Source organism: Macadamia integrifolia, chromosome 9 (genome assembly GCF_013358625.1).
Source record: "Macadamia integrifolia cultivar HAES 741 chromosome 9, SCU_Mint_v3, whole genome shotgun sequence".
Classification (NCBI taxonomy): domain Eukaryota; kingdom Viridiplantae; phylum Streptophyta; class Magnoliopsida; order Proteales; family Proteaceae; genus Macadamia; species Macadamia integrifolia.
In genome coordinates, this window is record NC_056565.1 from 7516512 (window position 1) to 7533811 (window position 17300).

Here is a 17300-nt window from a genome sequence, read left to right on the forward strand (position 1 = left end):
TCCATCATACTGCGACCAAGTGCTCCCTCCAGTAAATGATGGGACATGCCATTGCCCACTCCCTCTATTCTCACTGTCCGGATGACTATTCCCTCCACTGAAACTCATTCTGCCAATAGAAGTAGATAGACTATCGATGTCCATACAATCTCGTTGCCCTTCACCGAATCGACGACGAGGCCCTTTATTGTAACCTAAACTCCTCCCTCCACCAGATGGACGTGCACCATGATTAGAATCTTATGTGGCATACTCAAACTGACTCTCCCCAGTGAATCACACCGGCTCTGGCTGTGGATCATCCTGCACATACTGCTCTCGAACTCCTTCAAATCTATCACCATCACCATCACCATCACCATCACCATCACCATCGCCATCACTATAACCATGTGTCTGTGTCTGTGTATGTGGCTGTGTCTGAGTCTGGGTGTGGGTACGACCACCCAATGAAATGGACCAATCCACTACCTCTTGCTCTAGATGGACCAGCTCCTCCATGTCTATTCCTTTCTGTCTCCTCATGAAGACTCTGTAGGCTCAATGCTTACACCTGCCGCCAATCTCTAGCCTCTTGCTCAGTTCTATGTCATCATGCACATGCATCGGGTCATCACTGTCATCATCACTATCATCATTATATCGATGCACGGGAGTATGTAGTGCCTCCTCAAACTCTATCCTCTGCTTATCCTTTACCGCTTTTCTCTTATTCCCGCTTCATGTCTTTAGCTATAGCCTTGGCAATTTGACTAGGCACTTCTCTGCATTTAGCCACATCTAAGGAATTTCCAACCAGATGTTGCTTAAGTCTTGTGGCCCCACCACCCATAAACCTCTTATGACAGTAGTTGCATTTTGTATGCCTTTTATCGCCATCAATCGGCTCTCTGTGTTTCCATGCAATCTCTCCACTATCACGACTACGATCTTGTTTCCCACCTCCTCTCACTCTTCTCCCGCCTTCCTCTAGCCATTTTATGTCACCCTGATGCTGATGCATAGAAAAAGAATGTCATTATCAAGTTACAAGTATATGGTATCTGCTTATATTTTATTCTTACATAAAATTATTTTTTAATCAATTTTAGAAAATATTTTAATGACATTATACAACAAAATCAAAGATGTTATAGCATAACAAATATATAGTATGCTTAAAAACACTTTAATATTAATCTCCTATTTTTATTTTATTTTTAAAATCAAAACAGAATTTTTCCTATTTTTTTAAATATTTTTCAATTATTAATCTATTTTTCATAATTTTAAAAAATTAAAATAAATAATTACCGACTGGAAAAAGATTTCACTTTGATGGAGTCGTAGAACAGCCATTGGTGACTAACATATATATAGTTGATGACCGTCAAAGCAATATTTATCATAAAAAGTAACAATTTATGTTAATGGAAAATGAATTTTTAAACCAGAAAAATAAAAAAATATATTTATGTACAAATTTTTTTTTTTGACTCCGTGAGGTCATAGATCGGCCTCTAATGTCTAACATATAAAAAATCTATAACCATCCAACAAGTATTTATGTACTATTTAAAAAAAATGGTTTCAGAGAAAGAACTTTATCTTCCTTAGGCTTTGAATGTATAGATCTTCTTGTAGGAGTCCAATAGAATTCAAAGAGTATGATGATGTGGCTAATTAGAGGATTGAAGGAGTGTTTTCCCTTCAAAATAGCCTCCTTGGACCAAAATCACCGAGATAGCCTTCGACTGTGTCTCGACAAAATGGGGTTTTTATAACACATGGAGTGTACCATTTTGGCGAGATACCGAAACAGTACAGAAATTTCGGTCAAAATACCGAAATTTCGACCGAAACATTGCATACATCTCATTTCGTATATAATTTCGTTTCGGTCAAAAAATAAAAAAAAGACCGAAATTCCAAAATTTCGCCGAGATTTCGAACCATGTGCTGAACCAAGAGATTCAGAAAGTGATCTATCGTGGTCCTCCCTCCTGTATTTATATTACTGGTTAACAAAGTCTTAAGTAGGAATCCTACTTAGAGTACAATCCTAGTTACAAAATAAGGAGAAATAAGGAAACGTAACCACATCACGATAGGGACACTCCCCCTAATCGTGATATAAGGGTGAGGGATTTGCAATTTTCATATAAGTTCATCATTGTAAGGGATCTCTAGTTGGGGCTCAAGGTGTTTGGTAAAATGTCTAGTAGAGGGTGGGCTAATGTAGTGTTGTATTCCTCAACGAAACAATGATTGGGTTTCGGCTCCTATTTCATCTCAGACATGTCGAAATTAGCGAAATTTTGGCAAGTTTTTGAACTGTGGTGTACAAATGCTCCCCCAGGACAGAACCAACAATGCTGAAACCGTCTTTAAACAAAAAATGCTGGGGAAGGCCATGAAGGATAATCCAAAGTGAGATGGATTTGAGGTCGGTAAGATGGAGTTACAGAAATTGATCCCACATTGCCGGAGGATGACGGGCTTCCTACTGATGTACCAAGGCCCTCTAATGCAGGAGTAGATTACAAGTAACTAACACCGCAGTTTACAACCCCAAACAATACAAATAGGAGTAGGAAACAAAGAAATAAGACCATCAAATAAACCCCAAGGATACAATACTCATATAGGAGCAAAACCAGTCCAAAACCCAACCCGATAGGAGAGAGAAAGACCTTCTATAGAGCTGGAGAGAGAGAAAGATGCAGCAAGGTCTGTGGGAGTCCGATTGAGCTGCACTTTTGGGTGTAGATAGTCACTAGGGAGGGTACAAAACCCCCCAAATATAAAGGGATTTTGACGGCTGGTTATGGAGTTATGTGCTTTCTTGATTTTCAGACCTAGGAGAGAGAATGTAAAGAATTCTGCAGGAACAGCAGCTTGTCTTCTTTAGATAACCTTCAAAAGAGGATCGATTGATCTTCTTAGAATATAGAACCGGTCTTTAAAGGATCTGCAGATCAAATCTCAAACTTGGGTAGCAATGAGGGTCGATTAGCTTCAAGAACAAGAACTCTTTGGCTGACTGATTCTGATTTTGTATGCTTTAATAGGTCTGAACTTCTAATAACAATAAACAGAAAATAAAAATAGAAAAAGAAGAACCGATGGAGGGTTGAGAAGGGTGAAAGAGAATAAAGAAATGGATATCTCACCCTTCAGGTGTTGGGTATCACACCCCTCAAAGGTTTAGGCATCTCACCTCTCAATAACAGTTTTTTTAGCTAAAGAGTAATCACTCAATAATTCATTCATTCAAATCTCCAATTATAATTACATAGGCCACTCTATTTATAGAGGGCAAAATAACAATCAAACTACTACTAGGAGCTAGTTTCCCAATAGGACTAGACACTCCTACTGCAACTAGGAATTCAAAAGAGGACCAGGACTTGACTTTATGATTCTAACATGGAGTAGGACTAACTAACTAACTAATAGTCCATATAGGAGTTTACAACCGACTAATGGCCTAATGGGCCTTTATTGAATTAAATAGCAACTAATTAAACTAATGAATTAAATCCCTTTTTTCTACCTTCTACCCATATTTTAGGCCCATTAAAGTGGCCCATTTCAAAGAAAACCCATGGGACCAAAGGCCCAACACATATATAACACAACCCAAGGCTTATTTGCAATAAAATAAGCCCAAGTGACTTATCTCCATCACCCTCCCTCAAAGATGTGGATCTTGTCTTCTTCCTCAGATAACTTGAAAATCAAGAAGCTATTGTCCATTGGTAAGTATCCAAATTCCCATGCATTTTCCATTGTTTAGCTAGTGAAAGCTTGACAATGTTGAAGGGAGGTCGGTTGCCAATGATGTGGCAACCAAAGAGTTCTGCGGCTTCTGCCATTTTCTTGCTTCGTTGTCCAGCAAACTAGACAGAGATAGAGCGACCTTAGTGTTCCCAACAATGGATGGGGAATCAAAATGGCGAGGGAGGCCCTCCCCTGAAGGCATGCGAGGCTGACCAAAGAGGGAACTCCTAGCCACTCCACCCCGGGGATGGGGTAGGGGATTGAGCAAGGGAGAGGGGAAGGGGGAGGGGGAATGGGAGGCTCCGGCAGTGGAAACACCACTCCAGGGCGGCCAACCATGGTGGGGGGCTCTCGAGGGCCCAAAACCTTCTCGTTTATAGATCATGAACCTCTGCTTTTTTTATGGAAGGAAACTGTCACTTAAAAATGTATTTTCCTGAGTGCAGAAACAAGTTCTTATTATTTGGTTTATTTGATAGTCAATTATGTTTAGAATGAGGTGTCCCTACCCTACATAGGTTGTTTATATGGCCATGTTTTGCATCTGACTGCTTTTCCTGTATTTGTTATTGTTTACATGAAAATGTGTTCATCGAAATGTGGATGTGGTGTTTTGCTTACCTTTGTTCTTGGTTCTGTACACATGTATTATCTTGATCCTGATCTCATTTCTGTTGTTTGTTTTACAGGAATTGTTGATTTCTTCTCGAAATCTGGATTTCTTCACCAATGGTTATCGTTATCTGATTCAGATTCTTCCTGCTGCAGTTGTTGCTCCAATGTATTTCTCAGGAAAAATTGAGTTTGGAGTCATCAACCAGTCAGTATCTGCTTTTAATCATATCCTTGGGGATTTTTCACTCATTGTCTACCAATTTCAGGCTATCAGTGCCTTTTCAGCTGTAATCGATCGACTAGGTATAGTTTACAAACTTCTTTCCCCCTTCTTTTTGTGCTTATCTAATGTCTGTACTCCTAAACCCCCCCCCCCTTTTTTTTGGTTTTTATGTATCTTCCATCAATGGGAAATGCAAAGTGCTTTACATAAAAAATGGTGAATGGAGAAATACACCACCAGCTGTACCTAAAATTTTGACTTTACAGCATGCACAGAAAGAAAAAAAAGTAGTTTTGAGGTAGTTTTGATCCAAACACAGCTAATCATTTGCAAAGGAGGGAACATAAAAATCAACAGAAATATTTCAGTGAGTTCCCCCCTTAATGGTCTATACTCCTATGTTTGATGACATAATAAAATGAATATGTAACAGGCTAATACTAGTTATGATGTAGTGGTGATGTTAGCATGTAAGGCCTAAACAAATAACTAAGGTTTTCTTGTCTGAAAACCTAGAAAAGAAGCATCTAGAAGCTCTAGAGAGGGCTGGAACCTTAAAACTGCTGAATTTTGATAAACTGATAAGAACTTATTCCCTTAACCAATATTTATAAGCCAAAGTCCTACTGAAATGTGAACAGAAAAAAAGAACTCCACATATTAAATTAAGATCTAAAGGAAGGGCAAATCTGTCCATTACGTTAAATACCTAAAAGGCTTGATAAAAGAGTGAAATAACACACTATCACTGGCATATCTCCGGGGAGGGGGGGGGGGTGGGTTGGGCAGGCGGGGGCAATCACAACCCAAAGAAATTTTAATGTGTATATATTATACATATAAATAGGAAGGGGCAAACTTCGGAATCCATGATCCCCCCCCCCCTCCCCAACCCACACCATGCACCTGATGCAGTATTCAGCTAGAAACATGTAGTCTAATAACTCTCCACGGATCTCTTAAGGATCTTCCTAGAACACTAGTGGTTTTTCCATTCCGAAGATCTTCTTCGGATTGGATTTACAAGCTGATGGATGATCAGAAAAATCAGCCAATTTAATCAGTAGAGTATCTGTTCCAATACGACCAAGAAGGCAAGATGCAGTGGCTGTCAGCTCCTCTCTCCCCCCACCCCCCGCCCCCCGCCCCGCCCCCTCTGATTTTACCCTCTGAATTTTTTTCCTCTTCTGAAACCAAACCTTGGGTTGAGTTTGAATGTGGATTGCCTTAAACTGCTTAAACATTTCTTGTAAGGTAGGTCTGATTTGGTGATTCTTACTGGACAGGAGTTATCACCATAGGCATTGGATGTCAATTGGAATAATCCACTGGAGAAAACAAACGTTGCTGGCACGTATAAGAGAATGAAATGTAGGATTGTAAATATATACATGTGGTAGAGGTAGAAGAGTGGATTCAGAATCGTGTTGCAAAAAGTGGAGTATACGGTGACCCGAGTCAGATGCTTTAACTAAATTTTCTATCTGTCTCTCTGTGACCTTTTTTGCCACTGTTTTTATTAGTGGATCCAGTTATCGTCTCCATGATCTGTCACTTTATATTCCCTTACCTTAATATGCCATTGGAAGAAACTCTTCAGCATGTGGGTAACTAAATATTTTAATTTTATTCTTCAGTAAATTTGTTCAAGAAATAAAAAAAGTAAGAGAATTCTGAGAATGTTGGTTTGAAATGAAGGGTTCAACAACATAAATTAAGACAAAATAAAGAATATAAAAGGTAAAAAAGAGACATACCCCAAAACACTAGCCCACCTAAAGACCCTCTAGTCTCTGCAGTAATACTTCTTCCACCCATCTATAAGCCACCGCCATGTCGCTGTTCCTCACAGCAATGAAAAAGCGAAGTTACTAAATTTCTAATTTCCATGTTTTTCACATTGTAGGTGAGTTCAATGATGTGTTGGAGCATGGTGTCTCTCAACTTTCAGACCCTGTTCAGGAGATTAGTATTGTATACAGTGATGTACAAAGTTCTCCAGTTATACAGTCAAATGGATCTATGCTAATGGACAAGTGGTATAAGTTAGTTGAAATTGAGAATTTGACCCTACAAACACCAAAAAGTAAAGCTAATCTTATTAGGGACTTATCCTTGAAGGTTAACACAAAGGACCACTTGCTGGTGAGTATATTTCTGCTTTGAGCTGGCTCCACTTGCTCTTTGATGCGAAGATCTCACTATAATTTATTAATTTGTTAACAGATAACAGGCCCTAGTGGGAGTGGTAAGACTTCTTTGTTGAGAGCCATGGCTGGTCTGTGGAGTACAGGGATAGGGAAGATCACATTCTATATGAAAGATGCAGACAGTCCTGAACCACCCCTTTCTCCAGATAGGACACCTCTTGAAGTAAATAGTGCATTGAATATGGATGGAGAACTTGAAAGCTACAGAGGTGTAAAAGGTGCAGACATATTTTTCCTTCCTCAGAAACCATATATGGTTTTGGGAACACTTCGTCAGCAATTACTTTATCCTACATGGAATGGAGATTCAGTTCCATTCTCAAAGAATACCAAATTCACAGGTACGCATTTTCATCTAGATAGTCTGATTTTCTTACGTGTGGCAGCTGAGATTGCGAATTTAAAAGGGCTCCATATCTCCCCTATCCTTCTCCTGTATAGCAAATATCAGGGTAAAAACATCATGTAGGAAGAAAGCATGCAATAGCTTTAAGATTTTTAAAAGTTATATTTTCAGAGCTTTCAATTCATAGGTAGAATTGAGAGTGTTCTTATATTAAAGCAAGAAGCATTATGTGACTTAAGTTTCAGAGAGGAGTAAGAATAAAAAGGGTTGGGGGACAGCAAGTTTTGTTTTCCATGGTTTACCTCATTTTGACTATAGTAGCCTTAAATTTGCACTGAGTTTTCACTGTGAAATCCTATGGTTCATTGCAAGCTATGCCATGCTATGGACTATGCAGAAACCCATAAATCACTAGTTTGCAACTCGATGACCATTTGGAATGCCATTAGTCACCGCAGATTATCAGGTTCGCCATATTACCTTGGTGCAAGGTTTCATTATTTCAGTTTCAATTAGGATTTTGATTATGGTTGAAACCAAAATGTACCATCGTATGCAAATGGGTAAAAAATTGGTCCATTTTGGTACCAAATGATGGAATTGTGCACTGAAACTTATTGTAGTGCCTATTAAATCATGTTTACTTAATGTTTGATTAACTAGATGGGAAGAATAAAAAATCCCAAAGTGGTAGTTTGGCTTTGGATCCGAGGTTGCTAGCATATGTTGTAGTCTATTGTATCCTTTCTCTTATATAGCATTTTCTACACATAATTTTGTCTTATATAAGACATTCAATAAGATAATTGAAATATGCAATAGGAATGAAGAACCATATAACTGGAATTAGCATTATAAAAATTGACAATACATTGTCAGAATGTATACACTTACATTATAAGGTTACGACCATAAAAATCAATACCACATGCTATTAAGAGGAGAGCCACATAATCATTATGCTGCCTCGGGGACTGTTGGAACTGAGCCTTGGGCTTGATGACAACAGCCAGCCATGTCATACTATGCCTGAAGAAATGCTTGAAGTTCAGCACAACAACATTATAGGTGGCATCGTCAACTTATGCAGGGTACCAACCTAGAATATAGATCATTAGGCTGTGAAGGTGTATATGTGGACCCATCATAACTACTTGGTGGACCAAGTTGTTATGGTTCGGTTTGGGGTGGCGCGGCTGGGTATGAGAAGCTCTCCAAAATAGGCGACCTGTTACTTGATTGACCCTCGTACACGGTGGGGAATGAAGAAGAGCTATAGTGACCCTACCGCCATACCCACCGTACTCAGAATTGGAGCGCTTGCGGAAAATGAGGGTGCATGCCACTTCCCATACCTAATTTATCCACCACCCTTCTTTAGACTTATGCTTCCAAGTGTGCCAGACAAGCTTGTAACTCTTACTTCCATGCTATCTTCTGCCTCAATTGGTTTGAACTGATGACACACACCTCTCGAGTAGCTTTATCAGGGGCACGTACACCGTGGTTGTCATCCTATGTAGCATGATCAAACTGAGTCTCTCTTGTGAATCGGACGGGCTCATAGTCATTGCTAATAGGTATGTCATGATTCCATATGCGGTCTCCCCCTCCCCTGGCATTGATTAGCCATTCTGCAATCTCTGCTTTCTATGACAATTAACACTTATAAAACAATGAGAAAGCTATTTCTTAATTTTCCTCCGAGTCTTATATTGTTTTTCCAATTAAAATAATTTTTAATATTAAAAAATTAATGACCTAACTAACAAAAAGTAATTAAGGAACAACACATTTATAATCACTATTAGTTGGAAACACATAATCATAATTCCACAATTTTCATGATTTTTCAAAAAAAAAAAGAAAAAGTTTTCATTATTTTATTAAAATTTTGGTTAAATAAAAAATTTAAAAATTAATTTTTGGACAGAAAATAAAATCCTACTGTGTGAAGTTGCAGATCAACCAATGTATGTAAAAGTGTACACCAATCAGTTTAAATTTTCCTTATTTTGTAAAAAAATTAGTTACATGAAAGTGAACTTTTCAAATTAGAAAATAAAAAATGAAAAAACATAAAATTAAATCCAACTCTATGAAGTCATTGATCGGCCTATGATGTCTAACATATAAAGAATTGAAGGCCAACCAATATATATTTATCTTTCCTTTTTTTTTTTTTTTTTTTTGAAAAAATTAATATCAAGTAAAAAAGAATTACCTTCAAATTCGAATATTGCATATATCTTGATTCAAATCCAGCAAACGATCAAAGTGATGCATTGTATTAGTCCACAATGTCTTGATACAAAATTGAAACAATTTGGCAAAAAGTCTAGATGTCTATGAGTTCCACTCCTTTTCGGTTGAAACTCCTCTTGCAATCGAAAGTTCAACCTTTGTGCAAAACATGGCATCAGTGTTTCAGAGATGACCGAAACATTTAGGTATATCAATCGAAATGTCAGTTGAAACCTTGTAAACCTGTTAACTCACTTGCTGTTTTGTTTTGACGAAGGTTGAAACTGAGATAAATCATTGATTTTTTTGTATTTTGACTGAAATTTTGAACTATGACTTGGTGATCTCTGTGGATTTTTCATTTTATGGCCATGTTGCAGCCTATGAGAAACTTCTTGCACTCTAGGATCTTTCTTTTACCATGAGTTGGTAGTTTATTCATTTCCATTCAGTTCCATGCATCTGCACTAAATTTGGGGCCTATTTTCTTGATCGGCTTCTCTTATTATGGCTTGCAAGTCCATCCATGTAAATGTGGCATGGTAGGTTAGCCATTGTAAGTGTAGAAATATGAGGACCGAACTACGCACATGGAGTTCATTCATGTCTTCACCTCCTGTAGTCTGAAATCTTCAGGAAGGTCCTCTATCTTAATCTACATGTTGCCTCTGGAATTCTGGATCATATCATTTTGTGGACTATAAATCAGTTACTTTCCTTATCAGTGAAATTGGTGCATTCCTTATTACAATTTTTTTCTGGACTTTGTCCATACTTAATGAACAACCTCTTGAAATTGTTTAATTTAAATTTGTTCTTACAGGTTCGCTGCCTTTCTTGATGCAAGCACCAAACCTGAAGGATGTGGTTAAAATGCCGAAGCCCAATGTAGATGATCTTATTCGTGTGTTAGAGGATGTCCGCTTGGGTTACATTCTGTCTCGTTTCAATGGCCTGGATAGTACATTTGAATGGTCTAGTGTCCTCTCCCTTGGTGAGCAGCAACGTCTTGCATTTGCACGCTTGCTACTTTCAAAACCAAAATTGGTTTTATTGGATGAATCTACCAGCGCTTTAGATGAAGACAATGAGGTATAGGACTTTACATAGTTTATTTATACTTCTGGTTCTATTACACTGATGTTATTGCTTATGTATTTTGCTTGTATCCATGCATCTAGGAGAAAATTCAGTGCAAAACACAAGCTTAAGCCCAGCAAATTTTCGAAGCATTTAACATTTATGTTCTTATCTTTTCTGATGAGGTTGAAGTTATGACCGAATAATCCTTGCATGCAGAGGTCCTAAGTAGTGAAAAATGCTGAAAAATATGGACCTCTTGATTATATATTCTCATAGCCAGGGTAGGTTTTCAAACAAGCAAAAGGTTCTTTGGACAGCCTATATAGGAGCAAGGTGTCAAGTATCAGCATTAAAGTGTAGCAGAAAGCTGGTTTGATACAGATTCAAGGCTCAGGCCATACATACCCAACGCATGGGGAGAAAACCAGACCAGAAAACCCCCTTGTGGTTTTGATTTTGGACCATTTTTCTGGTTCAAGACTGGTCAGTTTAAGTGCTGTTCTTTATTTTTATTATTTAGTTCCCTAGTAAAGAAAAAAACTTGGCTGGAATCCTGGTTATAAATTCCAGTCCTAATTCTATTCTGTTTCGGCAAGTCCTGGTCCATATAGGACTACTCGTATAGCTTGTGATTAGAAGGATTTTTCCTGGGTTTTTTTTTTTTTTTTTTGGTTTTCTGTTTCATGGTCAGTTTGGGAGTTCTAGTCAGTCTTTATTTCAATTTTTAGTTCCTATTATGGTTAGGATTGGCTCCAGCCTTTCCTTTTTAGTGTCTGCTTCACTAAGCACTCTGCCACTCTCTATATAAGTTTGTAATAGGCTCCAACCTTGTGCACACTCTTTGAGTGATGTGAATTGGCTTCAGCCTTCGTTTATTCTGTGGTGATGCAGTGACCTCTGTTGTGGACTTTGGTGATTCACAGACTGACTGGTGGTGATTCCATTACAGGCCATGCCATATTATTCTCCTCTCTTCTATCTTCTTCTTCTTAAGATTACAAGTCGGATTATTAACCCTGCATAGTGCATATGCTCCTCCTTTTGATTCTTGATTGTTGTTGGTTTAATTCTGGTGTCTATTAGATGTTTGATTAGGTTTTATACAGTGCTTTTTCTTCATATTTTTTTAACCCTTCCAAGATCAGCAATCCCTGGCCATCGATTGTCATTATACTTGAGATTCCTTGTTCCAGTAGGAAATCTCAAGATATGGTGGAATTGGATGGAATTTTCTGGAGTTATTCCCCTTTGCTGATAAGACCGTCAACCAGTTTTTGAGCCTTTTTCTGAGTTGTGCTTGATAAGTTAATAGGTTTCTCCATGTTCTGGTTCTGATACTATGTAAATGGAATTTGTATTTACTGTTGGATTCTTCAGATCTTAGATTCCAACCACTGGATTACCCTAGGCTTTTGGTAACTGATTCTGTCATTAAAAGAAAGCCTTGGACCAGAGTTTCAGTTACATCTGAGTTTCTGATTCTGTTTTATTGGTTTTCTCCTGAATTCTGGAAAACTTCCCTGAGTCTGAATTTGGTTTTGGTTGGTTCAGTAATTCTTATCTGAGGTGGCCCAGAGTCACATTATGGTTTTAAGATATGTTTCAGAGACATATTGCAGAGTTATGAATGCAAAACAAGTGTTTTAAGCATTGTGCATCTTAAACAAACAATAAATAATGATACCCGACTAATGTCAGGTTATCTCTGTCTTTGCAACATCAATGTGATTTAAATCTTCATTTGCAAATGCAATATCAAACCTATTAGTGAGTACTAAGAAGCAATTAAGTAAAGAAGATTTGAAAAAGAAAATTTTATTTGTGTATTAGGATACTAGCTAAAATTAACCCTTAGATGTCCAAAACCAAGCAAGAAATATGTAAGTATAAATATAATATGTAGTATATAGTCACATGCATCAAGTATATAAACATTAACATACTACACTGTACTAGTAACATTTTAAACAAACCTGAAGTAGTGTGTAATTATTAAGAATAATAGATCAGAAATCATTCAAGATGATCCTAACCAATTTCAGTTTTTCAGTTTAGATGTGATACTTGGCAGAAACAAGTAAGAAAAACCTAGATTCAAAAAGGGAATTTTTTTTTTAAACAAATATAAATCGGAAGCTTTTAATGTTTGACCTCCACTTTGATGAGCTTTGATGCATCCTTCTATATCATTTTTTAGTGTGGATGGGATCCACTGAGGTTTTGGTAAGAAGACCAGAGCAGGAAAATTTCTCTTCAAAAAACTGGGTTTTTTTTTTTTGGGTTTTGGCAGCCTGTATTGAGTACATTGGTCCATATCAATACTGTATCAGTCTATATTACTCATAGTTGTCATGGCTTCGCCAAGGCGGCGATTTGGTGTCCTGGCTGAAAATGAAGTTCATGGCAGTGCTACGATTTACGTGACTCACAAATGGCGGTCGTCATTGGCTGATAGGCGTCGCTATGGCATCGCCATGGACGCCAGGTACGCCTGATTCACTAGGCGGTCGATTTTTTGTAAAATGCAGGGTGATTTTGACAAGGCTATGTTGATTTTTGATGATTTGATGTTGCTTAATTTTGGTTTTATATGTTATATGGTATATATTGTAGGCTTGTAGCATGCTAAATAAATTTAGAAAATAGGGGAAATAAAAAAAATAGTATACTAAATAACTTTAGAAAATAGGGAAAATAAAAAATGATATATGGGCGATTTGACAGCCATGGCAACGCCATAACGGACAATTCATCACCAAATCAATTAGCCACCCCTCCACCGCCTTGGATCGATTTGACACCGTGACAACTATGATATTAGTACAGTATTGGTCCTGTACATAAATTTTTATGTGTTTATTGTATCAACATAGCCATACTTATTGGCCATATCAATACTTGATACCATGCATGGGAAGTTGTCATATTGCACGACATGGAAGGTTGATGCAGTGACTCTCACCCTTGGATAAATAGGTATGTCTTGCATTGCCCATCTGTCCAATTTCAGGGCGAAATTCAATCATATATCTCCCATGTATTGGTATTTTTCCCTTTTATTTTCAGCCATACATTTGTTTTCAATAGTTTCATTTTCTTCATGGATTTTCAAAGCTTTATTATGCCACATTGCCAACTATGTATGGGCTGAAACTTGGTCTATGAGCAAGGGACCCTGGGAACTACCTGTCCACGAAGTTTGGGCCCCATCCAACCTACCATGTAGCAAGTATCAGGAAATTGTGATGTACATTTTGAGAATTATGTCTTTTACCTTGTATCTTGGATCTATGGTTTTCTATCATTTTTCCTGTATTTATCTATCACATCAGTGATATATTAGCATTTCACATCCCTGAAATTTATCAGGTCATAAGAAATGTTGTAGATTATTTGTTCGACTCTGTTTAATAAAACCTTGAGAAAATGAGACTTTGAAGTACATACATTTCAACACTAGTTACAAAATTCTAGAATAAAAAGTACAAATGAATAGTTTTGATATAAGCACATTTTCATTTTTTGAGAAAGATGGAAGCAATTATATGCTAGAAAAGCCATACTGTTTCGATGTCATTCCATTATCATTTCTAACAAATGGCAATCTTCAGCTTTTTACAGTTCTAATTTTCTTCTTCTTTTTTTCCGGAAGGTACATCTATACAAGCAGATTGAAGCAGCAGGCATAACATATATCAGCATTGGTCATCGAAGAACCCTTTATAATTACCACAACAAGATCTTACATATATCCAAGATGGATTCTGACAATGGCACATCCAATTGGCACCTTGAACCAATCAATCAGGACACAACATACAAGAGGGCTAATCCAACATTATAGCTGTAGGAAGGAGAAGAAGGCAGGTAAGGAATTAAGGATGCTTTGATGATAAAAAGTAGAAAATAGGCCTGGCACATGTTTTCCTAGAGACTGCTCCCATGTACTACTTGGTGATCATTTAGTGAAAACAATCATGTTGCATATTGGATTCATCATATATGTTCTCAGGTTGTGTTTCTGCTTTGCATTCGATGTAATTAAATCTTTAAATATCACACGTATTTGTTGTCTACAACCAGATTTTATCATGCCCAATTCTTTGATGTGCAGCCACCAATACTGTTGTCTCATTCCTTTGCCTGCTTTTTCTTATTGCTTAGACATGGATTTAGCTCTTCCTTCTCCCCACCTTAAATGTCTTGAAAGCTTTGCTGAATGGAGAAAAAGGATTCATGTAGCCAACCCCATTTATTTGGAATAAAAAATTCGGTGGTGGTACAATATGGTTACATTATATAATAGCCTCTTTGTGTTATTTTGGTCTACATCAGATTGGGAGTGCTACTAAAAGCTAGATATAAATTCTATATGGTCTTGTTTGGTTACGTGGGAAACAAATGTTCTGATAATCTATTGGGGAAATGTTTTCTATCTAGGAGTGTAGTCTACGCCAATGCTCCCATGTGTCTATCTCTCTCATCCCTTGTGAAATGATATTTCTGTCTTCATTAAGGGGGGAGAGTGAGACACAGGGAATGCTAGCACAGGCCATTCTCCCAAACTGAACACTTCCCCTAATCTATTATCTTTTCTTTCAAGTACAATTATATACATCCGGACAATGAGTTCGGCTAGTCTGACCTGAAGATGGGCCTGGCGCTGGGTTTCTGGGCTGTGATGGGCACCATAGATGGTCCAGGCTTGAAAATATTTCTTTGTGCTGAAAATTGACATGACTAAAATATTTCTTGGTCGCCATTACAACCTAGTGCTTGCGGTTCGAATTAGGAAAAAGCGTTTCTGTGAAGCGGGATGAGGCCGTGTGTATTATGACCCTCCCCAGGCCTGGAATGGCGGGAGCCTCATGCATTGGGTATACCGTTATGTTAGCATCCCACAATGAGCCGTGCTCTATCTAAAACACATAGACAAAAGCATGCACACATAAATCCTTGCATGAAGAGGCCGTGAGGTAGACACTTGAGGCCCTTGGAGAGTTGCTATCTCCATTGTCTATTGTAGACTTTTTTAAGCTATTCGTACTTGAAGGATTTGGGGTGGAAGAGACACAGAGCAAACACTATACCAACATATACACTATGAGGGAAATCTTCATGTTCCCTGCCCCATTATTCTGATAAGCTTATTGGAATGGTCCACCATTTTGAGCCATGTTGTAGGGTAATGTGGCAAATGTTGACCATTCAGGCTCAAATTAATCTAAAACTTCCATGTATGCCAATTCATGCTTGTATCTTTCTTGTTTTTTCGGCCATCCATTTGTCTATGGATCCATATGTAACACCTAGCTTTATTTTAGTACTTGACAAAATCAGGTAGGGGACCTTGGGCCTTCCCATCCAAAAAATTTGTGCCCTTCTGATCTATACATTTGGTCTGTTCTGATATCAGTGAAACTTGTAACATGCAGAGATTAATGTGAACCAAACTCTTATGCACTTAAGAGATGAGAACAATCTTATTTCAAACAGTTAATACCAGTTTCCAAAACAAAGGGCTTGCAATGTAGCGGCTGTTAGAGTTGTGTGCCACTTAAGCTGATTTAGAATAAAATCTATAGGCATCATTGAATCCAATAACCCACAAGAAAGGGGAAAAAAAAAAAACCATATCCTCCAAAGATAACATTTCATCTCATACTTCCTTCTTACAACATTTTAGTTGTTAAAACTTATAATTGTAGTATTTCTCAAGTTACAAAAATTTCTCAGTGAGTTCTACCAAAAAAAAATTCTCAGTGAGAATGTCACATAATCTTGTTTAGGAGTTGTGTGGCTTTAACAATTTATATATATATATATATATATATAGAATATTATTAAGATGAGGAGTCATTATGCAATTATTTGTAAAGATTGCTTGCTTAATTATTCTTTCCCTACCTGACCTTTGAACACATTCCCCTTCTAATTGAGACATCCATGTAAGTTCAGGTCGTAGCCATTTCAACCACCAGAAATTGATGCATGAACCCGAAAGCCGAAGAAAATGAAATATTATCAGTTCAGAGATGCTTCATGAGTAGTTCTTCAAATTTTAAATTCTAGTAATTTTCAATTTTTCTTACCTTCTCTTTCCATAAAGGTATCTCTACGAAGTACCCTTTTTGGTATTAGAAGGAACCCCCACGCACAATGGGCAATTACTTTTAACTTGATGCTAGTACTCTTGCTTAATGATAATGAAGTTTGGTTTTTGTAGAAAAAGAGAACCTAAAACGACGTATAAAAAATGGAAATTTTAAACACACAAATTTACGTGGTATGACAAAACTACCTACATCCACGGTGAGATGAGATCTACCTCACTATTAATGGAAAATAGGATTACAGCTGTTCATCCTCACACCTCTCTCAAATTGATTATAGAGAGAATCTTTGCTACAAATTTATAGTGAAGCCCTATACAGTTGTTTATCGAAATACCCATGTAACCTTCAAAATCAGACTACAAATATAGGTGACATAATACAAAACATCGTACACCCACGATTTTCAACTTTGATAATTAATCATAGAAAGGCTTTTTTAATGATTAATTTCTTATGATTAAAATAGGGAGAGCACACCAATGATAGGTTTTCTCCTGCATTGCCGAACGGTATAATGAACAGTATCCATCCACATGGGGTTTACATGCTTAAGACAAAAGGAAAAAAATAAAAAAAACCATGTGAGAGGGTGATGGTATTATGTGTGGGAAGCTTCCCATTTACTTGTATGAATTGGATTCGTATTGTTATTAACTATTAATTTTGTTAGCAATAAAAAATTAAGTTTATATATAAACAGA

The 17300-nt window shown here is 37.4% G+C and overlaps 1 protein-coding gene across 1 annotated transcript in view; it reads left to right on the top strand.

Annotated features, from left to right (window-relative positions):
• LOC122088015 (ABC transporter D family member 2, chloroplastic) overlaps nucleotides 1-14575 on the top strand; it is a 20365-nt gene extending 5790 nt beyond the window's left edge. The window contains exons 6-10 of the mRNA XM_042657154.1: nucleotides 4452-4680; nucleotides 6507-6745; nucleotides 6827-7151; nucleotides 10224-10492; nucleotides 14136-14575. Coding sequence (XP_042513088.1) covers nucleotides 4452-4680; nucleotides 6507-6745; nucleotides 6827-7151; nucleotides 10224-10492; nucleotides 14136-14327 — 1254 coding nt within the window. The 3' untranslated portion in view covers nucleotides 14328-14575. The remainder of the gene's footprint in view (nucleotides 1-4451; nucleotides 4681-6506; nucleotides 6746-6826; nucleotides 7152-10223; nucleotides 10493-14135) is intronic.
• Nucleotides 14576-17300: the final 2725 nt, after the last annotated feature.